We start from the raw sequence: 27,639 nt of genomic DNA, 5'->3' as shown, positions 1-27,639 counted from the left end.
GGTTGGGGAGGCCGCACTCAGCATAAGCAGCTGGCGGAACCAAGGACAAAAGGGTAATATACAGTATATGGCACAAGTTATGTAGAATGATTCTCTTAACTGGAGAGGGAATTCCCCAAAGCAGAAAAAAATCTAACATTATATTGCTCCATATACATGTTAAAGCCATTATAATACATAGCTTTTTTTGCACATGTATGTTGCAGCTTAATGCATCATACACACCAACCCTAGTGCTTCTACATCTGCCACAGTTGTGTCCTTCAGCAGTCAGCAGATCCCTCCTGCAGGCATCTCCTGGCACAGTGACAGAGGTGGGCATCACCTTCACACAGTAACTAATACAAGGCAAGACTGAAACACTGCACCAAAGTGTCTCACACAAACTGAGCTGAGTCACCAACAATAGCACGCCTGGAGAGCTGAACGACCACAACAACAAAAAACACTCTTCTGCATTTTGATTTTGAAGTATTAAAAATCCAAACTTAAAGGTATGAATAATAAACACATTTCCTTTGAGGGCTATACCCAGGCAATTAACGGGGCTCAAGCTCATTATGATGAGGGAGAAAGAGAGTGGGTAAAGGAGTAAAAAGAAGAAGAGGGCCTCGTTTGGGTTGTGACTGTGACTTAATCTGAGCGGGCTGCAGCAGGGCCCCGTCCTGTAGTCGGGCCCTCCACGCTGCAGAGCAGAGAGCGAGGGCTTTGGGATATGTATCAGCAGCAGACAGCAGGAAGCACATCCAAGACCTTTCCTGTACCGCTGACCAGGTCCCAATGTATGCTAATTTGAAAGGTAAAAAACAAAATCTCCTTATGTTAGTGTTGCTACAAAGTATTGATGTTGAAGATGAAAGAACCATGTGGGAGAGTTATAACAGCAAATAGACAGACAGCAGCTACGGCCCTGCCAAGAATGAGAAACGGACAAAGACAGAGAACAGATGTATCCCTATGGAGAACCAAAGGACAACAGACACAAGACCGGAAAGAGAGAGACACTGGCGCATTAAATGTGGAGACAAAAGACATGCAGTTATGGAATGTGTGCAGTCTAGACTCTTTAGCAGAACAAACTCAACTTAAACAGAACTACTGCAGTGGTTTGGTGCTCACTGCGTCACATACTGTATGTACAGTATGTGGTATGCCGGGTATGCTGAGCAAGACAATGGGGGGAACTATTTGCTATGTTTAGGATTTCATAGAGCCACTATTTCCTCACAAAGTCAAATAAATGCATTAATTCCACAAATTGACTTCATTTCATTCTTGTATTCATGTTATGTTATCTTTCCTTACCTCCTCCCCCCTATCATAACATTAAGACCTTCCCCTTGATAAGTTAAAGTACATTAGGCTCCAATTCTCCCACTCTGCTTTGGACTTAATCTCTTTAATCTCCCCAGAAATGTGTGTCCTCCTTAGCAATTTTGTACCATGCTTGTAAAAACCCATATAAGCTATGTCCTCTGGATTTGGTTGCATACTTATTTTATTACTTTAGACTGATCTTATAACATTTATCATTAATAGTTATCGCAAAAAATGTGTATTTTCAAGGTATTAATTGAGACTGTATGACGTGTTCAAGTGCAGGACAAATGCATCTTATTGCACTTTCTATCAATCCCATAGCTATGTTCAGTGCAGTGGGTGTTGCATGTGAAGTCGAATGTTTCAATACTGTTAATGTAGCAATAATCTAATATTAATTTGGATTCAAATCATTTTCCGTTGCAACTAACAGTTGATTAAATGATCGATTAATATGTCAATTAATATCTCAATGAATAGTTAATTTCTACGAAATGTCAGAAAATAGTGGAAAACTGCCATTAAAATGTCCCAGAGCTGAAGGTGATGTTTTTAAACTGCATGTGTTGTCAAAGCAGCTCTCGAAAAGCTAAACATATTCAGACACACACCCCAGTTAAAAAGCTGGAGCCACAGACAAATGACTGAGACAATCAATTGATTAAGAAAATAGTTGCAATGCAATATACAACGATTACACATAATTAAGTAATTCATAAGTACAATATCTTAATTAACCAGTTAAACAATGCTACTAGTGGCAGCTTGGTAACAAAATAATGCTTTACAGTGCAGCTTTGAGTGAATCAAGCAGAACATGCCATTTGTTAATAATCAGCAAGCATGCCAAGTCATGCCTCTAGGGCTGATTAAAGGCTGTGTTATGGTTGACCAAGTGTGTGACACACATGTACTGTGTGGCACAGAAGTGCCAGATAGCATCAGGTTCCTCCTCCCTCAGAGGCAGATGCAGGCAGACACCGCAGACCCGGCGGGGCATGGTTGAAGTCTAAAAGTCCCATTGGAGGCTGGTTCTGCATGCCTTAATGTGTGTGTCATCAAGGGCTAGCTCAGGCTCCCACGCCTCCAGCTACCTGATGCTAAGGCACCCATGAGTGATTTCAACTTGGCCGAGGGTGGACATTGGCTTCTTACACTACAATGATTCTCCCCCCTCTGTACTGATCCTGTGTCGTGGCAGACAGGTTAAAGCAGCACATTTTGATCTTATTTATAAATATTAATTTTTTAATCACGTTAGGAAAGAAACAGTCAGCCTGTGATCATTGTTAGAGTCATTGTCCAGTGTCAGAGCCACTCAGATCACACATGACTGGTGAAAACATGGCATCTTTCTGTGTCCAGCAGCTCAGACCCATACATGCTGGTGCCCAAAAGCAAGGCATAAACAGTGGGAGAGCAGCAATGGAATCTCCCCCCCATGGTTATGGAGCCGGATTAAGGCCACTGGGTTATTATGCCAACGAAAACTGCGCTCTTCTAGCCCAGTAGGCAACACAACAGATTAATCTACTGTATCATCCACCTACTGAAGCATCTATCTACCCTTAAAAAATACCATACATGCCCACACTCACAGAGGCATCGGACAAAGAGATATTTCACATTTTAATGTGTCATTTAATTTAATCTGACATCCATAAAGACCACTCCAACTGACAGATTGGGAGCAGGCTGGTTCAAAGTAGCTAACAGAAATGATGTAAGTGGTTTGGATCTGAAATTCCATACTAACCTTCTATTTAGTAGGCTAAAACCATATGTGAGATTTATTTAGTATGTTCTTAGCCTTAGCATAAATAATGGTAATAGTAAAAGTATGTAAATTGTATACTGTGTCTGGTCAAATACTACAGTATGCGACATTGGACACTAAGACAGAATAAATATCCCACAATGCAATGCGGTAGTAATGACAACGTTCGTGGCAGAAAAACAGACAGTGACCAAGGCAGCTCTGTAATGTCAATGACGCTTCAATTTACATTTCTATTAATATTGTCACCTGCAACCTTTGGACTAATTGCTTACCTTTTCCAGTAAAGCATTAGCACTTTCAGTATAGCTGCAGCTGGCACATGTTGCCATGGTTGCGTCTTGAACAATAGTATACATGTAGTATGCCATTTTGGACGCAACAGTGGTGTCATCTTCTGAAATCTGGGTTCGACAGCCCTGGAAAATCCGTTTTCGAAAAGACAGAAATCTCATTTTCCTTTAATTTTCCAATACATGAAGGATACTCTGTCAGATTCATCGGCGTGATTTAGAAGGCTTTGTAAGATGTTCTGATGATATAATCCTACTGCTAATGCAATATGTAAGTCCAATGGATGAGGTTCAACCCCCCCATTGAGATGACATTCACAACATTCATCTGCCCTCACACCCACACTTACAAAAATTTGTCTGCTAGCACTCGATCTGGTGCTGAAGCTATGCCTCCCCCACCCTTTTAACTTTCATTTTATCACATATATGACTCTCTCCCCTGTTGGGCTGTCAACACACTTCAGACAATTACAATTCAACAAGCTTCTGAGCCAAACACAATGTTCAGAGCTCTGTGTGTGTGTGTGTGTGTGTGTGTGTGTGTGTGTGTGTGTGTGTGTGTGTGTGTGTGTGTGTGTGTGTGTGTGTGTGTGTGTGTGTGTGTGTGTGTGAGAATGAAAGTGTTTGGTTACAGCGCTCTGCTCTCACAGGCGACTGGCTAACATTTCAGATGGTCTTCCAGTATGTTTAGAACTGAACACTCCTGTCTCCACCCACTCAAGGCAGAGGTCACCCTGCTGCACAGACAGACAGGAGAGAGCAGGATAAAGCGGGTGGGTCTCCTGTCTGACCAGTTATGCTTGAGACGATTCTAAGAAAGAATACGGCCTAACGGAAGCTTGAGCAGGTAGTCACTTTTATTAGCACGAAGGATCCAAATGTTAACATGACAAGTGAAGTAGGAAGTAGGAAGTAGGATGTTGTCTTGCTGATGACAGAAACAGATCTGCAGCTAACTTCGACTTCTGCCACACAGACTGTTCCTGGAACTTCTTCAGCTTTATTATGTAACATATCTTCTAAGTGTGCAATGTCTCGACCAGTGGTGGGAAAATAACTCCTTTACTGAAATAAAACTACCAATACCAAAATGTCAAAGCACTCCATTACAAGTAAAAGTCCTGCATTTAAAATAAAAGTACTTGTTTGGCAGAAAATAGGCCTTTGTGGCATAATGAGTTGCTTATTAATACTGAAGCATTAATTCACTGGAGGAGATAAACTTAGTTTTAACTTCTCTATAAGCAAATTGGTAGTTTAGTCCAGCAGTGCCCCTGCAAAGGCTCACAAGATAAATCTGAGGGGTTGTGAAATTATTACTGGGAGTTGAAAGAAGAAAATAAAAAGCTCGGATACACAAATGTTCCATTTTTTTTACTTTCTTTTTGCTTTTTTGAGAAATAATTAACCTACAAACCATGTGAGAAGTTCAGAGGGGAAAAGTCTCTTCGGCGGAGCAGCTAACTCAGCTAAAACCTAAAATATACCAACAAACTAGAGGCAGCTTTTTGTACAGTAGGGGGTCATAACACCAAAATGTTAGGGACCGCAGATCAGATTAATCTTTAACTTTAAGAGCATTCAGGGCTTGCAGACCTCCGCCAAGGTATGCCAAGTAATTTCACACTGGAATGATGACACACGTGAACATGGAGAAGTTGCAGTAAGTGTCTAAGATAAGACTATATGCACTTTGTTGTACATTAATCCATCTCAGTGGTCAAATTCTATAAAACTGAATTAATACATGATTCCTTTTTGTCTTTTAGGGGTATTTTTCCTTCAGGCCTATCATCGTGTATCGTAGAGGACTGTCTTGCAATGTGATGAGTATCCCAGAATCACTGTAACGTGATACCATCATTATCCTGGGCAACATATCGTGATAATATTGTATACTGAGTTACTGTGTGATTCCCATCCCTAGTCGCAACCTAATTTTTCCAATTGTTTTGACACGACATGAATGCAGCACAAATCTCGCAATTTTAACAGAAGTGAAAAAGAATTTGTGTTGGATTCAGATCCACTCCAAAATTGAATGGCCAATGCAAAATCGGACCATTAGTTTTTCTGTAATCCTGCTTACAGAACCCAGCGCAGCCGACAAACCAAGCCAAAAACATAACCTCCTTGGCAGAGGACTAAAAGTTTAAAGTACTGAGAAGGCAAAGTCAGATAAATGTAGTGGAGTAACAGTATAATATTTCCCTCTGGGCTGTAGAAGTATCAAGTAGAGTAAAGGGGAAATGCACACATTAGTAACTGACTTTAGTGCACTGGTCTTGGCTAGTTAAGAATGTTTAAAACAATTGTTCTCAATGCTAAAATTAACTTCTTATGAAAATATTTTGGGGTGGCTTGGGGATATCACTCATTAGGTCATCAACATAACTCCAGAATGTTTCTGTAACTTGGAAACGGCTGTCGCTAAGCAATAGTGGTAAACAGGGAGGCGAGACAACAACCTCATGAGTCAAAGTTCCGCTACAAATGCCAAGCTCAGGATCTCCAAAACAGCCTCAATGAATCAGCCATCAGCGGCGCACATGATGCTCACACTGAACTCTGTCTGGGACTTTCGAAGCTTTCATAACAAATTTTAACAACCCAGCATATTATGCTGGCAGCGTCTTATTTAATCCTCTCAGGCATTTCTGACACCAGTGTGATGAGTTGGGTCAGCAGCATGCTGTTTGTATGCTAAAACACAGAGAGGGATACCGACCACATCTGCTGAAAAGCTTTAAATCTTGTTTCAAAGGCAACAAGATAGAGAGAAAGTGAAGTCCATCAATTTGTTCAATATGGTAAGGATTCCTCCCCTGACGACATAAAGTGACACATTTACTACCAGGACACACCTCCTTTGACCCGGTCTGCTTGCTAAATGTCACTTATCTGAGTGCTATGTGGCTGCTAAGGACAATAGCCAACACAAGCTAGAGTATGCATGCTCATGAAGCCCAAAACATATCCCAAAATTAATTTACAGCATAGAGAAATAAGGCAAATTGATCTTTACAGTAATAACATGCTTGAACAACAAAAATCTAATGAGCAGAGTCATTCTTTCCAGACAGAGACAAGTTAAAAACTTGTTTTTGAAGCAATTTTCATTGTGCCTGGATCCACTTCCCCTGAAAATGAGTCCGCGATAAACCCATCTCACCATGGCATTAAATTCATGTGAATGCACTTCAAAAAGGCCTCATCTGAGAGAATCATGCAAGAAGGAAAACCAGTATCATTATGGAAGAAATGTCCAGGATTGTATTTTCACATAAGCAGCCCTCAGAATGAGCAGCCACATCTGAGATTAATGAGACACAGCCTTGACAAAGAGGGAGGGCGCCATTTTTTCTCAGTGCTGGATCAAGATGTAAACAATGTCCCACCCTCTAAACAAACAGGGAACAGTCCTTGAGGGAATACAATCTTTTTATCAGTAACACGCAACACTTTCTCCTTATAGCATGCATGAATAAAGCCTTACAGAGACAAGATGGGCAGATTTTAGGCCAACTCACTCTGAGAACAACATCTTACTGAATGGAAAGGTTGATCATTGGCACATACGGAGCAAAATGGAAAGACAAAGGGAACATTCCTGCGCCCGGTCATTAGACAAGGCAGCATTGTCATTTGGTCAAGGCTTGTTTTGGAAAGCACGATGAGACTTCAGTTATATGTGACCTGAGAGAACATGTGACTACCCTATAAGACGTCAACAGCATGGGAGACTGTCATGTCTATTTAACACCTTTATTTAACAGACGTGACATTTGTGCATCATGAGTGGCAGCAAACACACATAAAGCATTAAAGGCTATCTGTGGAGGCCTAAGAAAGCACATGTTGAGCACATTGGGCTGGTCTCTGGCAGTCAGCAGATAAAGACTGTAGAGGAGAATGCAAACAAATTTAAAGGAAAAGTTCAAAGTTTTCATAAATATTATTATTTTCTGGCAGAGAGTTACATGAGGAGATTGATACCCCTCTCATGTCTGTAAGGTAAATACAAATCTACTTCAAGCAGCTAGTTAGTTTAGCTTGGCAGCTAATGGGCTTATGTGAGCTTCAGAGGTGCTGGTAGGTGCTACTTTATAGAGTGGGGCTAGCTTTTTCTCCCGGTTTTCAGTCTTTATGCCAAGCTGACCAGCTGCAAGCAATAGGGAGCTGCAGGAATAATTCCGAAAAAATCCTGAAATGAGTTGAAATTAGTCATTTTTGTTGCCTCATCTCAAAGTCAATAGGTTTTTAACAGCTGTGACAGCGTCTCTGATATTGTTTTTTACCTTGTGAGTCTGTGTGTGTGTTTCATCATGGCAAAGTGTGTGGTCCTGGATCCCACATGGGGGAACTAACAATTCAAATTCAATTCAATTCAATGAACTTTATTTATCTGTGAGGAACTTTCATCTTTGCAGTGCATGTACTGTTCACATACCCAACAACACAATATACCAGACACATCACATACACATCATATACGAGCAGTCCAATGGTGGTCAGTAGATATAAACTTGCACAGCACAATACACGAAGAACAGGCAATAAAAAGCATTTAAAGAATGTTTAAAAAGTATATAGAGAGAGTGTATATAAATAAATGAATAAACAAGTAACAAATAACAAGATCAAAAAAGGGTGTAATCATAGCAAGGATACCTGAAGTAGGGAAGTTTGGAAGTTAGTGGCTGGCATAGCTGGTATATAGCCTATATTGCCTTTTTACTACAGCCGGTTGCATTGATGCTACAGAAAGATTATCTTGCTGAATTAAAGATGCAAGTATCATAAACTTTTGTTTGCCGCAGAAGTTATTTTCTGCAATAATCCAAAATACAATGATGAATCTCACTGGCACTGGCTCACTGGCAATCTGCTGCTAAACTGCACAGTGCGTATTGTTGTATATTGTATATACCTACGCTTAACCACGATGTCTGTTGCACTCTGTCACACTTAGTTCAATGCTTGATTTATTTTAAGTTAGCTTTACTTTTGATTTGATTGATGTTTTATGCTTATTGTTACTCTGATCCTTTCCCACCTTTGTACTGAAACTGTTGCAAAATAATTTCCCTCGGGATAAATAAAGCTTCTTGAATCTTGAATCTTGAATCTTGAAAAGGGAACCAGAGCGATGATAACTTACGGGTTTCATTAGCTTCATATTTACTGTACAGTTATGACAGTGGTATCAATCATCTGATCTAATTGTTCTACAAAAAGTGAGTGAGCGTATTTACCAAAAATGTTGAGCTATTTATTTTAAATAGCAGCATTTTAAATACCCTTCTTTAACATTTAAGGTTGTGAGAAAAATAAACACACATAGAGGACCTAACCACACGGCTATCTCTCTCAAAAATAGATCATTTTAATAGTTTTTTTAACTGGAGCTCTTCTCCACACAATTCACAACTCAGTAAAGTGAAGATAAACCTAATTGAGCTGTAGTAACCCTTAGTGATAAGGAAGGGATTAGAGGGGAAATTACAAGCTTGGTTACAGACATGATCAGATAAAGACATACTTCCACTGGTCATCTTGAAATGTTGAACTGCAGAGCTACAGCAGCATGGAGGGTAAGAAAACAAAGTTGCACTTTAACTCCTACAAACAGATATATTCAGTTAAATATGTGCTTTTAATAAATAACATGTTTTAGATAGCTACAGTGTTTTTGGAACATAAAATACATTTCTCTTACATAACAAGGCTCCCATCTGCCTCTGTAAAAAAGTTAGTTGTGATTAGCTTTTGGCTTTTAACACAACTGCGTTTAGACTGAAATATGCAGAAAAGGGGGGCTTACGTAAAGAGACTTTCTAAGACTTGATGGGCCTGTATTCAATTGTTGCAAGTTGACGGACATGCTGGGGCATGATGGATGTAATACGGCCCTATTGTGTGAGTCGGAGGGTATTTTCTTGTCATGATGCTCCACCACTCAATCCCTTTACAGACACCAGCCTCAGGTATTTCTCTGCCTCTCCACCCCCACCTTCATTGTGTCTGAACTCCAAAGGAGAGCAGACTGGCGCATGAAAAAAAAAACTACTCTCTCAGATTCCCATTTCAAGTATGCCATTCGTGCCAATTTAAGAGACAGATGAAAGATTAAACTTAGGAAACTTAACCTGTCGCCCTGGAGTCACAATCTATGTTTCATTTGCCCACCACTGAGATTATTGTTCATTTCTCTGGGAAAAAAGGAGAGGGGGGCTGTGAGTCACAAGTGCTGCTATTGGCGGTGCAAAGAATGGAGGCTTAGCCATCAAAGGAAATCCCTTATATTTCTTCAAATTCTTTACATGTTTGCAAAACCAGATTAAAATTCAAACACTATCTGGAAAGTTTTCAATGACCTAATTGATTATCCAACCTGAAAGTTCATCCCATAAGAGACTTCATTTCTGTATCTCATCAGACTGAAGTCATATTTAGTTTTTTTTTAGGTAAACTATTGGAGCAAAAAGCATTTCACTGAAATCCAAACAGTGTTATGTAATTCTTTTTCCTTTGTTAAGTCCCGTCTTTCTAAATCTACTGCCAAACATACAAATATATATTACTGTTGTCTCCTCTTTGAGCCTGTGCCTGAGCGTTCCCAGGAGAGAGAGAAAAGTTCCCATGATCTCGGCCCTGCAGCCATATTTGCCATGCTAATACCCACTAAATCTGACACACAAGAACAGGTGCCTGCGGAACAAGGCGAAGTCTTGGCGATCAGGGTATCCCCTTCTGCGGCTCCACAAGAAGCCGAGAGGAAAATTATATGGTTTAAGAAAACCCATGGCAGCCTAAACACAGAGACCCACACACACACACACACACACACACACACAGAACTAGACCTGCAAAGTAATTATATGCCTGGACAACACCATAGAAAAGAAATGTGACGTAATAAAGCCATACTGAACTGAAGTCACTATACGGCTACAGATTGCAGGCTGCTACCTTAAGTTTTACACTTAATTAATAATTAAATAATAATAAAATTTAGAAAATAGGTTTGGCAGAATAAAAAAATGACATCAAATAAAAAAAAGTAAGAGTGAAAGAGAATCCAGTGGGAGTTGAAACATTTAGGACTGATACGACATCTAAATCAGATATGGAAACTTCCCCCGAACATGAAATGTGTTTGTGTCTCAACATAGCAACAGGTAGCAACAGTGGAAATATCCAGCATCAGATCCTAGTACCAATCACTTAACTGAGAAAATCTCACAGATGTAGTCACTCCTCTGACCTCTCGCCCGTGACAGCTCTGTGTGTTCTGTTGTCGTGTATCCCGTTTTAACGTACATTGGCTTTGATTGTCATCTGTTTAATTGTCTGGAACGCTGCAATTGTGTGGCAGCTTCTGTTCTGATAACTGCCTTAAATACAGGTTAATGTGTTGACTTGAACTGCCCGGGTGAGCAAGCTCATTAACATTTAATGCTGACTGTGGATTTCATGGAACAGCAGAGAAAGTGTTACACTTTAACAAGGCTGGATGTGGGCCATGAGAAAAGCCTCGATTGTGGCATGTATCTACCTCCTATGTCTCCATTTTTAGCAGTGGACTTTTGCTGCAGCCAGAGGAGTTCTTGCCACTTTTTGAGGGATAAATCAAAGAAGAAAACAAAAAAGAAAAGTCTTTCCCAGTTGAGTATCCTATTAGCTTTATATGCACCCGTGGGTAATCAGGTCAGCTGTTTAATCATGTGTGACACAGACAGCAGAGAAGAGCAAATGAACCAAGATCTAAATTGTAGAAAAACAAACTCCAACTACAATGGGTGAAATATGACATACATCTCTGACCATAACAGGCGTGACATTTCAATGACATCCCAGGCACACATCCATCGTTAGCCTACATACTGTGTGATCCGCTCATTACGATCTGAAAGCATGTCAGCCCAAAAGCCAGCAGAAACTGCAGCTTTTGTTGTTTTTTTTGCTGACCTTTACTTGACTGTGAAACATTAGAGGATGATAAGATTTTCCTTTTATCGCAGAGTTTCTCTACTTTTTCACCATAAACGACTCTTGATAAAAGTGTGCAGACAGTGTGGTCTAACACCACTTTCAACGCTACATAAGTTAAATCAGTGTGGGCGCAGATGATGCCCTGAGGCTTTGCACCAATCTGTTCAGTTTAACAAACATGTTCAACCGGCCCTGGCCTTGAAACTCAAGATCAATATATCAACATATGACGGTAGTATTATTAGGCTGGATAGGTTGATTAGTATTGGAAAGTTCACATGAGTTACATAACATAATATCATGTTGCCAGCAGGTGGGTGACAGACATCTCCTCAGCAGCAGCAGGGGCGCAGCATTCCTGTTTGTCTGCTGCATTTATCCCCTGGTATTTCATGTAAAAAATGGTTTGATTCATTTTTGCATATCAGGATCATGTGTCTAATGTTCAGATGTATTTCCAGACATTTGAGCTCACTGGATAGTTATGTGCTAACCTTGAATGTTACTGTATTTCAACAAAGGTGGGATAAGGTTATTCCAGTGAGAGTGCAGACTGCATGTTTCAGCTTCTTTTACTTACAAACACCCAGAGCCCCATATGTGCACTGCAAACACACTTTTTTTTACTCTATAACACTCTAACTAACCACAGCAATGCATACGATGCATTAGTTACAACCAGTTCAATACCCTGCAATAATGAATTAGACCTTTAAATATATGCAAATAGAAACATTTGGCAGTATTTCAGCTTTGTTTACCTGTTGTCTCCTTTTGCATTTGAAGGTGGTGGGTGCAGAACTGTTTGGTTGTCCTCCATGTCCACGACACATTTTGTATTCAGTTCAATTTCTGTGGAAAGAAGTTTGTGATGGTAAAGTAAAGCAGAATGCGGGGGTGTGAAAAGTCAAAAATCCGAGCTACTTTAACCGTGTTTCAAACGGACCAGGCTCAAGTCTGGCTCATAACTCGAGCCGAAAGCAGCAATGGCGAAGAAACTTTATGATAATGTGGCATAAATCCGAGGCAGACATGCGAATTTGGCAAAGAGAAAGAATCGTTATAACACTCACCCCTGCGGTTCATGGGCCGAACTCTCACTGCAACTTTTACCTTTGAATCCGACATTTTCATCCACTTTTCACTCCCACCCTGTCTATGCGCCGAGCTATACTCTGTGAATCCCCGACGAAGAAGCCCGAATTTCTGCTCGAAAAAAGGCAGCAGACTCTAGTTAAACAACCCCAAAAGAGTCCAGACCTCGAGGAGAAGAGATAGGAATATTTCCTTTATATCCATCCGGGTTCGCTTTTTGTGCAAATCCAGCATTCTGCTCCAGCCACAGACAGCATCCCCACCGCCATCTTCCACTGGGAGCACGACTGCTATCCTCTGGCAGACTGGAGACGGCTGTGCCAAAGAGGGGGAAAGGATTTACGCACCGCGCCGCTAATCGGGGGAGAAACCAGTGGAAGAGAAAATGTGAGGCTGTCTGACAAGTTCATTTACATGCACCCACGATAAGCATCGTTTAAAGAAGGCGTGGAGGTCAGAAGATATAGGGTTTATTAAAAAAGGAAGTTTAAACAGTCGTTATAGCCTAATATATATAAACTAATTATTTTCTCGCCCTCTCTCGGACACACACTAATTGAAGGATTTTAATTTTTTTTTTTTTTAATGAATTAAAAAAAGATTTGTGATTATGATTATTATTAATAATGATAAATCATAATAAACATTATATTATAATGTTGTAATGTGTAGCCTAGCATAGTAGCAGGGCCGTAACCATGTTTTTGGAAATATTGAGGGCACAAGTCCCCCTGCCCCCATCTTTCACCACAGCTATTATCATTTTGACCCAACTAAAAAGAGTCTTTTAAAAAATATTTTTTAATATCACAAATACATTAAAAAAAATATTAGTAGTAATTCAGTTTTCCTAATTTTTCGGTATTGGTGACAGTATCTTTGATATTATTATTATTATTATTATTGTCATCATTATTATTACTATTATTATTAAATAATTTAATTTAATATAGGGGCCCCATTGTCACCAATACTCTATATAATACTACTACTACTACTACTTATAATAATAATAATCATTATTTGTTATTAGTATTACTATTAAAGTAATTAAGTAAGTTTATATCAATATATGTATTTTTTACATTTTGTCTTTAAAAGTTAGGGGAGCAATGTTTACTTTGTCTGATGTTGCCTTAGATGTAAAAGAATGATCCCAGGTACTTACATACAGAGAGGCATAAAGCTTATTTAAACATTTAAACAATTCAACTGTCAACCAAAACCAGAACCAGGGGTATTTAAATGTAAGAATGTTTAAAAAGTGAAAATATAATAATAATATGGAAGACATGACCCTTATCTTTTGACTTGTGACAAAGTAATTTCTATTTGCGTGACCCTTAGCACCGGTTTATGGCCTTGTGGACATGAATTGTGAGCAATTCAACCAAGAGCGGGGTTTTTTTTGGAATCTGAAGTATTTTTGTGGCTCCAGAGGGTGAAAGTATCCAGTATTTAACAAGAAAACAAACATATTTCTTTAATTATACATTTAATAATTGTACAGCAGTCTAAAATGTTGCCTATACATTAGTTTGCAAAACAAAGAATAAAGTAGCCTTTGGCACTAATGTTATTATATTCATATACACAACTTTCAATGTAAAACTTTTTATAAATAGTATTGCCAGGTCACCTCATAACTTATATTATAATAAGTGCATTTCACATATTCTGCTCATACTGTTCCTACACGAGCGACATCAGTGGTGTAGTGGTAGTTGATGAGGTGGTTGTACAGGGGTTGCTGAGGAGAAAGTGGGTATACTCTCCATACTCCACTGGCTTTTTGTCTTTGGTCTACTCTAAACCTCCAGAAAAAGAGGTGGGTATACCATGTACACCGGTGTATACCCTCCACTCCACCACTGAGCTAAATCATGGGACCAGCCTCAGATTTAACAGAATAAGTCTTCACTGTATGGTCTCCACTGTCCAGTATGATGAGCGTGTTGTTCAGTGACACCAGTCCAGCTGGACGGATGAGGTTGTCCCCTACAAGTGGGGTCAGGACTGGGACATTCAGGAGCTTTCCCAAACTCCAAATCATCCCCTGATGGCAGTCGATCACAACCACATCTCCATTTCTGTCAAAGGCCATGCCTGACATGTTCAGCCTCACTGTGGACTGCAGGGTCAGGCTGAAACTGTCAGTCTGATAAAGGAGGTGGAAGTCTTTGGTAAACACTCCCAGCCTTGTGTGTTGGTGCCTCCCTGGTGGATACGTGTCATCAGGCAAATGCTCCATCACTGCAGTGTTCCCCGTAACCTGACAGCAGGCCACCGCTTTTGGATGCTGCAGGTCTGAAATGGCTGTTCGATGCTCTAGAGCGAGACCTTGGGTGTAGTCCACTTTTACCAGGGACAGCGTGCCGCCCTGGACGTCTGAGACCAGGATGTGCCCGCAGCTGTTTGTGCCCACACCCCAGGGCATCTGCAGGGAATCTTTGACCGTCAACAGATGGTTCCCCCTCGAGGTGAAAACCTTCAGGGCTTTATCCCCCGCGTCAGTCACCACCACTTGACCACAGGGACTCACCGCCACATCCACCGGGAAACAGATCTCCCCACTGTCTTGTCCTCTTCGTCCAAAACTATGCAGCTTCCTGCCCTGTGCACTGAACACCGCCACCCTCTTCTCTCCATCATGCACCACCACTATTGTCCCTGAAGACCCCAAAACAGCTATCCCAGTGGGGTTGATAAGTGTCCCCCACCCTCCAAAAGCTGTGCAGAGGCGCAGAGCTGTGGATCTCTGACCTGCGGCCAAGCCCAGGCCTGCCTTTAACCTGTGAGGAGGAGCAGAGGATATAGGGCTCCGGGACAACATCAGCTCCTGCAGGTCACTAAGGGCCTGGCAGTGGGAGGTGTTGTCAACACTGCACAGCTGTCGACAGAAGGGGCACTCCAGCTTCCTCAGGAGAGGGTGGGACAGAGCCCTGACGCATTCCAGACACAGTACATGGCCACAGGAAAGGTTCTGTGGTCTGTGCTCCCTCTGCTGCGTGCTGAACTTCTCGAAGCAGACTTTACACTCCAGCAAGTTGATTTGGATCGCTCTCAAAATCCCTTCAGGACTCAGGCTGCCACGGCTGTGGGAACCAGGACTCGTGGCCATGACTGAAATATCCAGATGCTCTTTAAACCTACTAAGACAGATCAGTCAGTTGATGCAGGCTGCAGGTTTAGGAAACCGAAACAGAAAGACTGGTGATGTAAATCAGATGGAGAGAATGGTGAAGAGAAGGATATGAAGGCAGAGGCACTGCAAAAAAATTTCAACACACTATGTCATGTGCTGGGCTTTAGGCCCAAAGGGGTCACGTGACATTTTGCAACAACACTGAGGCTCTCTGCTGCCCTCCGTTGGAAATCATCTTACACCCGTGTTGGAGAGGTTAAGTGTTTACAGCCTGGGTTATGTTTTTAACAGAAAGCAAACAAGAATAGCGAAGAAAAACCCCACCCTCCTTATTTTATATGTATATCTAGTATTAGGGTATAATATTAAGGTGCTTGGCTGTATTCAAAGTCAGGATCTCAGTGGTTTGACAGCTGCTCCTAACTCAAGGCGTTTTCTTTCAGCACTCGACTTTCTAGATATACCTCTATTACTGCTATTCATGTTTAGGACTATTTGGCATTCTTGGCTGCTCTTTTCAAAGAGAACATCAACCGTACCTTCAAATACATGTTGTTATAGGTCAGCAGCTATTTCAGTCTCTGAGTTTCATGGTTTGCAGACTGAGCGAAATCTGATCCGAAACGGGCAGTGCTCGAGTCAGCCAATCTGGCACTCCTTTGCTGCAGCAGGGTGATCAGGGGTCGAGCAAGGCCATTCATAATTTCCTATTGTTAAGTGATCAAACAGATTCCTACTTCTATGAATGTAACAAGTACAAAAATTATTTACTGAGTAACAAAGGACTTTATTGTTGAAAGTATAGTGCTGCTGGTCCAAACCAAAAAAGGACAAATGCCTCAAATAAGAGTTTAAGAGGGAAAGGTAAAACATTTTATTATGTTTCATTATTTCACAGTGAAAAAGAACAGTTATTTTCAGTGGAATTGTTTTTGGCAAATGACATCTAAATCCACAGACAAGGTACCATTTATAGCATGTACTGTAGCACGGGAGCCTGGTCCATTCCACAGAGGTCAACGTCTGGATTGTCGAGGATTATGAGGGATATATCTGTACTGCGATGATGCTGACAGAGCAAATGAAAATAACGTCCAAGAATGCACTCAAGAGCAGAAGATACAAATGCAAAAAGCCAAAGTTAAGTCGTAGTACACACAGAAAAGTTGGGAGTAAAAAAAAAAACTAAAAAAAAATCATTCAAAACAGGCACAGGGGGTGAATTAAAAGTGTTACGATAACAGTGAAATGTTGAAAAGTAAAAATACTGGCGTCCTGGTGTGTGGTGGTGTTATACAAAGATCTACTCTTGTAACATGTTCCTACTAAAACACGTGATTTGATTTGACACAGGCATGCAACTGCAATATATGCCATAACGAGAAGGTTGACGATAAAACAAAGCCACACCTGCACACAGGCAGAGGGAGCCTGACTACACATGCAGGGATTTGAATAATTACCCTCCGTTATCATTACAGTAAAAGGAAAAAAGAAAGATAGCAGCCACAGATGGACAGGGAGAGTAAAATCACTCAAGGTTACGATGATCCACGAAATTCTCAAGCATAACAAAACGTACAGTATTTGCAAGAAAACATTCTGAAAAGTGCTTAAACTGTGTGCTTTGCTTTGTTCCAGGTCAAACACAATCCTCAGTCAATGATCCTACCAAGTTAAAGCTGTCTTGCATTGAAATCCTGCCAACATTCAAATTATAAAACACGAAAGCAAGTGTGAACATCTATGACATAAATAGACAATAGATGACAGATGCTAATAAAATTACATTTGCCTTTCTGTGCTATAAACATAGCGGCTCCTGATTAATGTGATATATTCTACATAATGGCTTTTAACATTTAAATGTGCTGAACCAACATGCTGGAGTTAAACCAGTCAAAAATGTACATTGACCATCAATGATATACTGTATCATAGGATAAATGTTTGTAAATTATAGTTCATCAGCTACAATGATCATGCAGTCACATCTATAATCGGCAGTTGTTTTTCTTGCCATTTCTTTCTCTCTCACACACACAAAATACCACCTTCTCTCTCCTTACACACAGAGAAACCTGTGATCAGTGGTTTAGGAGTTGTTTTCTATGACTACACCACACTGTTAAGCGTGCATCTCTGTAGTCCAAGCCTCTGTGCACTCCCAACAACACTGCACGGGCCGGTTCATCCACTTAGTCTCTCCTGTCTTCACTCCCTCTAGTGTAGGTGGGGGGCTTTCTAGACTTTAATAACACCAGGAAGTGGTTGTATCTATACCCCCTTTTCAACCTGTGATCCTTCACACCTGGCTCCTTGGAGTGAGTTCAGGAGTCACACACACCAGCCTCTGCTTCCAACTCCTACTGGCTGTCCATGCCGTTGATGGATTGGGTCTTTCCGAAACTCCTCCCTCTACGTCTGGTTGTCGGGCTGTCGTCGTCCACCTCTGACTCTTCTGAAACATGACGGTCAAACACTTGGGAATCAGTTTATAAAGTGTGAGTAAAACATTGGTCCAAACACTAGAGGTCAGCCCTTTACAAGATTACAGTTCAAGATTAATGTTTACTTTTATTAGACTTTTTTATGTGGTTAATGAGTAACTGTAAAGTCACTGTACCTTTAAATACTTCTGGCACATGGTCAGTAATGTCATGATTACTGTCTTCACATTCTGAGAAGCTCTGTGAGAGAAGAAGAGGTTCAGACACACATACCATTAACTGGACATACAGTAGCTAACTGACCTTGTCAACAGAGCTTTCATAGTACACTGAATGGCGATCTACAAAGGGAACAGGTCCTAAGGTTTATATTTACAGTCCTAAAGAGTAAGTCAGCTGATTCTTTAGATATGGAGCATGCAACATTGCTGGCTTTGCCTCTCTGTTGAATAAATGGCTTCTTGTCATTCAGACAAAGGTGTTCCAAATATGGAGTACCTGGCATGTGAGAGAGATTGGTCTCACAGCTAAGAACAATGAGTGGTTAAAGTTCTTGTGGAGAGTGGTTGGTTTTCTCATAGGCTGGTTTCAGCATGTTAATAATTAACCATTTAACCGTTAACTGACAATAAGAATTTTGACCGATTAATAAAGTTTTTTAACCAGTTCAATAGTTAAAAACTATAATATCAATAGAAAATGGAAGTCATTTGAAAAAGTTGATTGCATTTTTAAAGAAAACAGGCTATACAATCTATTTCTGAACTGCTGGTTAACTTGCAAGCAAGTTATAAAAAAGATCCCATATTGAAGAGACAGAGTGTTTCCGACAGAGGGTGAATACAGGAATATTCAGACTTTATTCAGAGTTTAAGGTAAAATAATGTGGTTTTTGAACATTAAAGCATGTAAAGCAGACAGAGGTGTGTTGTGGTCGAGGAAGGCTCGGACATATGCTCCTCAGACAGCTGCAGACTTCGCACCAACACGCAAAGTGAATCCAGGAAAGTGGCTGTACAGTGTGTGACAACGACATCGCACACAACATTGTAGCTGCAGTCCGTAGCTGTCCGCCAACGCGGAATGCATGTCCGAGCCTCCAAGACAGTTAAACTGAGACTGTTGCTTGCTTGTGGGTAAGGGTTAATGATTAGTTAATGAGGGTTGGCTATAGGTCAGAAAATGTAAATTTGCATTCCTAAGCTGCATTGTAACAGAATTTAAAACTTATTTTTACAGTTGCAGCATTAAAAACAACATAAACTACCCGGTTACTTAAACAGATGGAGTTTCTATGCATCCCTTATAAGATTGCAACATAACATTAGTTACTTTTTATTATGAACTGTGACAAACTTTACAAGTGCCAAAGAAAAAACCTTAAACAAGTTAAAGCAATAGACATACCTTTTCTCTTGGACCATAATTTTCAGCATACCACACCATCCCAAACAGGCACAGGAATGTAATGAAGGCCTAAACCAGATAACACATAACAGAGATTGTTTAATGATTAATTAAAAAAAAAACAATCAGTTACTCGCAGAACTGTATCCGATTGTTTTGTTTATGTTGAAACAGAAAGATGTGAAAATTTATGGCATGTTGGCGCCCAAGTTAAGTCAAAGAAAGTTAAGTCAAAGATTTTATGCGTTTCAAAACATGACACGCCTACTACCACCATAGAAATTCATTTTGACACAGAAATGCAACATTACTGTGATCTTGATCTTACCAGACACACCAGCCAGAGGATCACATAGAGGATCTGTGTTTTTGAGAAGAGGTCCTGTCCAAACTTAATACAAGCCAAGGCCTCCAGAAAGGCTATTGCTCTATGAATGAGGAGAGAAAACAAACAATACCAATTGAAGCCTACGATCAACCTGCAGTAAACTTTTAATTTAACTGAAAAAAAGGAAGCTTAAAACAAATATGCCCTTATGTGCTACAATTTGAGTTCACTTACCCAAACACCCAGCACTGGGTTCCAACCCTCTTGCACTGTGTGTCTGTAAGGTACGCGTAATACTGCCTTAAGTCAAAAACAAACAATGCAAACATTAGCAAATTCCACCTGCAGTCTAGTCAGCTTTGCAGCTAATCGGTTTTTCAAACTCCTAATGAAATGGCCTTTTGTGTTTTTACCTCACTGTTGGAGCTGTGATGATACCAATGAACAGGATCCGACACCAGCTAAGAGCATGGCTCGCAGGAAAGATGAAAATGTGCTTGAGGAAGAATGTGTTCAACTCTGTTAGCTATGGACAAAGAAGGAATCAGGTAGAAGAGAATTAGGATTTTCACGTGTAGTAGCCAGCTATTGTATACAACACAGAAAAGCAGGGGCGAGAATTTATGATTGTCGGAGCATTAGCACTTTTAATACATAGTACCCACTATGAATAATCTTGTAAACTGTAACACAAGTTGGATTATGGTCAAGTGACTGGCTTAGTGACTGTGCTACAGTACAGAGCCAACACAATAAAAACTGTGTCACTGCTCTACTACTAATGGACTGTGTTACACTTTTGATTTCATAGAACCTTTTTACACTAGACATCGTCATGGGAGGAAATGTATTACTAATAACATTAACAATATGTTCTATTCTATTGTCCATAAGCCATGACAGTGTGACAGCATGCACCAGGACCTTGAAACTGAAGCAGCTGAATTGAATACAGTCACCATTAATTTTATTATTTACAACTGTGATTTCCTTAAAATGTCAAAATCCTATGTAAATTATTGACACTTGGTCCTGAAAATATTTATAAAACATTTTACATCGAGTTAACACGTGTGTTGTATGCACAGTCAATCTTCGGGGTTACATCTCATACAATGGGTTTGTTGTTGCCCATTTTGTCCTAAATATAGAGAATATAAGAAAGAAATGAATCCTACTGGAATTACATGTACTGTAACATTTATTCACAGTTTCTAAATCTGGTTTCTGTTTTTTAGACAGAGTAGCATTTACCAATCACATGCAGGCTTTGGTTGCATGCAGGTAAATAGTCCGTTTGGATAGCAAACGAGGTGGAACACATTAGCCGACATGCAACCACTGAACCAACAGGCTATTGTCTGATGATTGAGTTTTTCATTAGCATTTTGTTATTATTTAATCTGCATTCATACGCAGATATCCGTTTATAGAGACTCCAACTCCATTATCACATCTGAAGTTGCTAATTGGACCGCAACAATGACTGCCAGTCTAAGGGTCTTGGCCAGGATATCCGCTGGTTACACCAGAAAGCCAGGAATATTAGCCATTGCCCCCAGAGGCTTATCTGCAGTCAGACAGCTACAGGGAATGCGGCCATTATTAATGTTATTAGTTACACCTGTGTACGACAAGTCCAAATGTCTGCTGTGAGTAAGGACTACTGGCAATGAGGATCAAACCCTTTATTACAGGCCGATGCACCAAAAAGGTCAGCCAGTTCAGTCTGGACACTAACAAAGATTCTCTTACAATGCAAGTCACACTTGGATTAACAAATTGGCAACAATACTAACAGTTCATTTAGGGGAACACTCTGTCCAAGTCCCTCTCATTTGCACTGAAGGATAATGAGAGGGAAGCCTTCTGCTGTGTTATTCACTCATTTGGCCTGGAGCCTGTGTGGTTGAGCCCAGTGAAGAGCAGCTAAACTGTCAGCACACTGAGTAGAGCAGAGATGTGCCCCATCTCTTCAACTAATTCTGAAAGACTGGTAATTACTATTTAAAGCCTCAAGAGAGTTGGAAACTGCCTGAGTGAGGGAGAGGGGAGGACAATGTTGTTTCATCACCATACAAAAATTAGATAAATGGCAGCTTTCATTACCATGGCTGCCAGTGGGTAGAGATTTGGCAGCCGCAATTGACTCGACATTGGAAAGCCATGGCGCTTATTCAAGTTCTCAATTCATTGTATTCTCTTTATCATAAATTGCTCACACGTAATCTAGCATGTTTTTCGCCTGTATGGTATTAGAGGTTTATGTGTAGACAGCAGGACACTCTTGAAATCTAAAACCTGTCTTACATGGATGCATATAATTCAACTACAGAGGAGGCCATTAGATTAGCTTGGATTTAGCATGCAGAGCACACCGGATGATCCCTGACTAGTCAGCACTTAATTACTATGAGGTGGCGGGAGAGGATTTCTCAGTGACCCACCTGCCAAATGATCATGAACAGATAGACACCCATCACTCGCTGCAGGGAAGACTTTGGGTCGAGCCAGCGTACGTACGTCCAGCTTGCGGGGGTGAACTGTAATGCGGCCCGCTTGATCTTCCCTGTGGTGGTGTGGATGTCCCTGGATGGGAAGTACAGGAGAAGGATTACAAAGACTTGCAGATAGATTTACAATTTACAAGTATTTTGTCAGTACAGTAGACAAAGCTGGATGAAATGAATGCCATTACATTAATCATTCACGTCCACTCTGCCTTGATGAACTCGGGAGATCAAATTTCCAAACAACAATTTATGCGTCTTAAGACAGGATCTCAAGTGACTTGTTTGATGTATTAGATAGCCTTTACCCATCTGATTTCTTTTTATGGATAAAAGTTAACAATGTAATTTAATGCAGTAAAGTTATATTTAATTGGGCTAACAATGGCTTGAATTTTAATAATAAATGCCAAAAAAATAAAGAATTATATATGAGTACTATAGCTTGTAATATCACCCTTCAAGGATATATTTTGCATTTCAGTTCAGTAAAGATATTTAAAAGGTTCATAATGCATTACTGTTTACAAACATGAGCTATCATTACTCAGTCAGGGAAGGAAATATATGCGCCAGGCTTAACATATAACACATGTTAACAAATCCAACAGACCAAGGATGAACACAAAATTGGATAAGGTAAACTACTAAAACATAGTTTATTTCTAGACTGCAGATCATACTTAATACTGGCCCAGTGGTAGGTCCTCATCTCCAAAAAGCGACAGACAGTCATGCCAAGCCAGATGCCTCCTCCATTACACAGCAGAATGTCCAGAATCACCTGGTCCCACCAGCACTCAGCAAAGTTAGGCAGCAGATGCATGAAGAACAGCTGAACGGGAGATGAGGTGGCTATGAGATTTTACATCATATCTGAAAAAAACTATTACTTTTTCAGCCTACAATAATATTCAGTATGTGTTTTATAAAGTCCCACTCAAGACACGCGTTAACATAGAAAGTAAAAAAAACACAAACAAAAAAAAACACAGATGCAGCACATCTACTGTTTCTCACTCATTGAGGGACTAGTGGACGTATAAGAATGGTAAGCGTAGTTAGCACCCTTTATTAGTTTCTGCTGTTTGTTAGCTCGTAACTGTCAGTGGCTGGCGGTTATGATGGCAGTGTGTTTTCTCTCTGTACTGTACTGACGGTCTCTGCAGTGGAGGTTTCAGATTTCTTTGCTGGTGTTGTGTTGAAGTTGTTCCCCCATCGAATCATGTTTCACGTATTAGACAGTGATTGGTTTGCACAGACCTCTCCTCCGTCAGGAGAGGAATGTGAAAAAACTCAGATGCACTCAGATACAAGTCACTATAGTCAATGTCAGACATTTCACAGTACAAAAACGGAAGAAAAACGCTATTTTGAGTGGAGGGGAACCTTGTTAATGGCCAAAACCCATCTATTTCCACTGGATAAATCACTTACATCGCCAGCTTTGATGACCATAAAATGTCTCCATTACAAAGTTAAAGAGGGAGACAGAGGGAGAGAGAGGCCACCAAAGCCGGCTATTGTGTGATAACATAATTTGGTGTGTGCTTCTTTACCTCTGTAAGCTCCCAGGTAATACTGATGGTCCAGCAGAGGCCATAGCTTCGAATGAGGAGGGCTTTCATACCCCAGCCCCAGAAATGGCTGAATGCAAAAATGTCAAAATGGCTCAGGATTCTCTCCCAGGTGATATCGTGGCAGTTCACAGCATAATCCTGCAGATAGCAGCATAGATAGCCATATTACAATAATTGATAATCCCCTGCTAGTGAACGCAACTGGTGCATGAAAAACAATATGTAAATTGATTTCCTGTGTAAGCCTTCATCACTCACCATTATATCTGCCTCTCTCTTAGCGTAACGCAGGTTTGAGTCCAACCAATACATTAGCTGCTTCACCTGCCGCCAGTTGAGGAAGATGATTAAAACCAGGAACAGGAAGTACAGGACACTCAGACCTTGACAGGATCAGAGAGACGTGACATAAGAAAAGGGAATCTAAGCTACAAACAATAACAGTTATCACACTTTTAGCAATACTCACCAAAAACTATTCGCCATATTGCTGGATGTGGTCTGGTGAATGGACCTAAAGTGAGGCACATAAACAAACTATGTCAAAGACAAAATCTACAACACGTGATGGAATGGACACAGGCTTCTGATTATTCAAGTTTAAACAACTTTATTATCCCAAAGGGCAATTCAGTTTCAACAGCCTACAGACCATGCAAACATTTACACATAAACAGCAGACAAGAGTATATCAGAGACAACACACAAGGGCCGGGCAATGTTTGAGAAAAATTATATGGCAAAAAAATTCAATCTGCTTATCGTTGAATTGATGTTGAATTGATGTTGAATGGACTGTTTTGCAGCCTTGTTTTGTTCACAATATGACAATGACATTCTTTTTTTAACTAACAGTGATGTGTAAAGCAATCAGTCATATCTTAACACAGTTAGTAATAATGTTTGTGGAGCACCTTACTGACCAACATCAAATGAAAGAAAATAACTTCAGGGTCCATTTTTTGCTCACCGTTAGGAAATGCCAAAACACTGATGACGAGGAAGAAGGAGATGACCAGGATGAGCCCCACCCAGAGATTACTGTCTGGATTCCCATCATCTCTGCAGGAAGAAATGTCCCATCACAGTTAATATCACCGGTGATGCTATGGCAAATGATAAACCGAACATTTTACAGGTAGGGTACGCTCAGAAGTGCCGCTTGCCAGCAGGAAAGGCCAGCAGCTGCTTGGGGCCCCGGGCTAGTAGGGGGGCCTCCCTGAGGGTTAACAAACTTTAAACTATAATTAGCAATGAAAGTAGGAGACCTTGGGCTGTATTCCCAAAACATTTTATCTTAGCACTAAGAGTACTCTTGAGGAGCACTAAAAGTTCTTAGGTAAGACTAATTTCTTCAAACCTATTCCCAAAACCAATGAGACCAACTTTTACTAGTGGGAGGGACTCCGAAACTCAGACTAGAGGGTGGGGTGACGTCATTGCTTTGGATGACATCATGTTCATACTTTCTAAGCCAGCAGTGATTGGCTGAGAGGGAATGAGTCCCTAAGAGTGAATTTATGATAGAAACACTTAAATGGGGAAGTGAATTAACTGCCGCACTATGTGGGGTCTGGTTGGTTTTTATACAACGGTGCTGTGATGGCATCCCTGACCAACTCTACCAAATTCATAATGCCATCTCGATTAAGGCAATACCTTTTTAAAATCTCACTATCATTTAATCTCTCCAAAATGTTGACTGCAGCCGCCATGTTAGGTCGTTCCTGATTTACTCTTAGTGACTTCGACTTAGGAGTCTTTGTTTTCATAGTTTTAGGTGGTGGTGGTTTAGCGCTAAAATGCTTTGTGACTTACACTTTTCTTAAAAAGTAAGAAGTCCTGAAATTAGGAGTTAAACACCACTTATTATTTAAGTTACTCCTAAATCAGCAAGTTAGGACCTTCTCTTAGCCTAAAGATGGTTTGTGAATAAGGCCCTCGACCTCTCTAAGGGACCCCGCATGATTCTAACAAACCTATAATGGTGTTGATGCTGAGGGTCCCCATTGTGTTTTTGCCTTGGGCCCCAACAGATTTTAGAATCGCCTGTGTGTATGCTTTATATGCCTCCACAGCTGCAGTCATGTGACTTTGCCTTTTACACATCTGCAAGTTTCAAACAGAAGCCATGAGGGGTTTTATTAAATTATATTTAAAGGTAAACTGGTTTGTAAAGCAGATACTCGCTGTAAATGTACCGTTTCCTTGCTGGTTACATTGTAGCTAATATCAGCAGAGGAAAGTGTTCATCACTGGACCACCGTTATATAACACATTTCTTCTTATTAACTTGACGATTAAAGACAGCGAAACGTCGGCAGGCATCACTGAGAAAGTTATCCCAGTGTCTCCATATGGATATAATGTGTATTTCAGTGAGAAAATCCCATTTAGAATAGCTAAGCCTCCCCTGTGTACCTGTGCAGTGTCACAGCATCACTGCTGCTGCTGTTGTTAGCCGAGCGCTAGCTAACTAAAGCTAACGCCGCGAGCTAACTGCTAAGCTGCGAACGACTTACCTCGTGAACGCGAAATACATCAAACTGAGCACCGTGCATGTCAGCAGCGTGATGGTGTGCGGTCTGTAGAAGAACTCTATGGTGATATCTTCCACCTGCTGCTCGTTTATCATTCGGAAATGCATTCTGTAGTTCACATCATCTTTGCTCAAGGTGTGTGATCCGCTGTACACGGACGCCATAACAGGACGCAGCAGCAGCAGCAGCAGCAGCTCCTCACTCACAGTAGCATGAGAAAGTGATCCAGCAGAAACTGGTGCTACAGACAGGAAATGGTTAAAAAATAAATTAATGTATACGGTAACATGGCAAGTTAACAGCGTGCAAAGTAGACGTGACAGCTGAGCAGAGGGTTAAAAGAGGGGATATACAGTTTTTAGAGAAATTGTTCACTTTTGATTGGGATTGGTGTGACATGTTTTGTAGGGAGTGTCCGGAAGAGTTCTTCACATGCCCTGGTTCATCATGTGCTTGGTTGCTAGGATTGTTTTTAGCGTGACCTCCGTGCAAGGACTTTAAACATGGACGGATTATAAGACAGTGGGCCCCTGGGCACGGACATGTAAGAGAGGCCCCCCCACTATGTATATGTAGGAACAGCGCACAGAAATTCTACTTTTAATCGTTTTGTTTTTTCTTTGTGGTCATTTAATGTCCATTTTTACTTGTTTTGTATGGCTTTGTAATTGGTTTGAATCTATGTTTAGTCATTTTGTATCTTTTCGTGGTGGTTTTGCATATATTTTAGACATCTTATGTCTGTTCGGTCGTTTTGCATCCTTAACCCTATAAAGCCTGACCCATGAAAAAATAGTCAGAAAATTCTAATTTTTTGGGACTGAAATGTTTATTATGCCCTAAAACAAAATCCCAATTTTTTTTTTGCCACATCATTTTGTTTATGATATATTTTTTGTATCAAATTTGATACATGGGGTTGTTTTGGCAACTTTTTGTTCCCAACTTATGTTAATTTTAGATACAAAAACAGATCTTTCCCACACCATTTTGACAATATAGAACATGTCAGGTAGTTTTTCTCATTGTTTTGTTTACATTAAACTTTTTATAGCCTTTATATTTCATGTTGTGGTAGGCACAAATACATTTACGGTCCTTGTTCTGGCAAAGATGCACCTTACACTTCTCACAGTAGACATGTGAGAAATGATTGCTGGTGCAGTGCTTGCATCTCTGACGGGTTTCTCATGTTG

General features: G+C 40.5%; 3 protein-coding genes across 8 annotated transcripts in view; all 3 read right to left on the bottom strand.

The window, feature by feature from the left end:
* kif13a (kinesin family member 13A) overlaps positions 1-12,753 on the bottom strand; it is a 41,169-nt gene extending 28,416 nt beyond the window's left edge. For all 6 annotated transcript variants that reach the window (XM_083918136.1, XM_083918141.1, XM_083918139.1 and 3 more), the window contains exons 1-2: positions 12,462-12,753; positions 12,150-12,240 (exon numbers count right to left, since the gene is read on the bottom strand). In XM_083918136.1, the coding sequence (XP_083774262.1) occupies positions 12,150-12,240; positions 12,462-12,522 (152 nt within the window). In that variant the 5' untranslated portion in view covers positions 12,523-12,753. The remainder of the gene's footprint in view (positions 1-12,149; positions 12,241-12,461) is intronic.
* A 1,245-nt stretch (positions 12,754-13,998) lies between these two features.
* LOC310950904 (E3 ubiquitin-protein ligase NHLRC1-like) lies at positions 13,999-15,614 on the bottom strand. Its single transcript, XM_083918934.1, has one exon. The coding sequence runs from the start codon at positions 15,602-15,604 to the stop codon at positions 14,360-14,362; it is 1,245 nt and encodes a 414-aa protein (XP_083775060.1). The 5' UTR covers positions 15,605-15,614; the 3' UTR covers positions 13,999-14,359.
* An 877-nt stretch (positions 15,615-16,491) lies between these two features.
* Positions 16,492-26,731, bottom strand: ptdss1a (phosphatidylserine synthase 1a). Its single transcript, XM_083917971.1, has 13 exons — positions 26,426-26,731; positions 24,874-24,965; positions 24,373-24,417; positions 24,162-24,286; positions 23,883-24,041; positions 23,007-23,158; positions 22,261-22,402; positions 20,227-20,339; positions 20,048-20,113; positions 19,814-19,913; positions 19,486-19,554; positions 18,255-18,318; positions 16,492-18,089 (listed from the first exon to the last, which is right to left on the bottom strand). The coding sequence occupies exons 1-13, from the start codon at positions 26,605-26,607 to the stop codon at positions 17,995-17,997; spliced, it is 1,404 nt and encodes a 467-aa protein (XP_083774097.1). The 5' UTR covers positions 26,608-26,731; the 3' UTR covers positions 16,492-17,994.
* Positions 26,732-27,639: the final 908 nt, after the last annotated feature.

This window comes from Echiichthys vipera (genome assembly GCF_963691815.1).
Source record: "Echiichthys vipera genome assembly, chromosome: 8".
Taxonomy (NCBI): domain Eukaryota; kingdom Metazoa; phylum Chordata; class Actinopteri; order Perciformes; family Trachinidae; genus Echiichthys; species Echiichthys vipera.
Note: the sequence above shows the minus strand (reverse complement) of the source record. Positions and strands in the feature narration are given on the sequence as shown.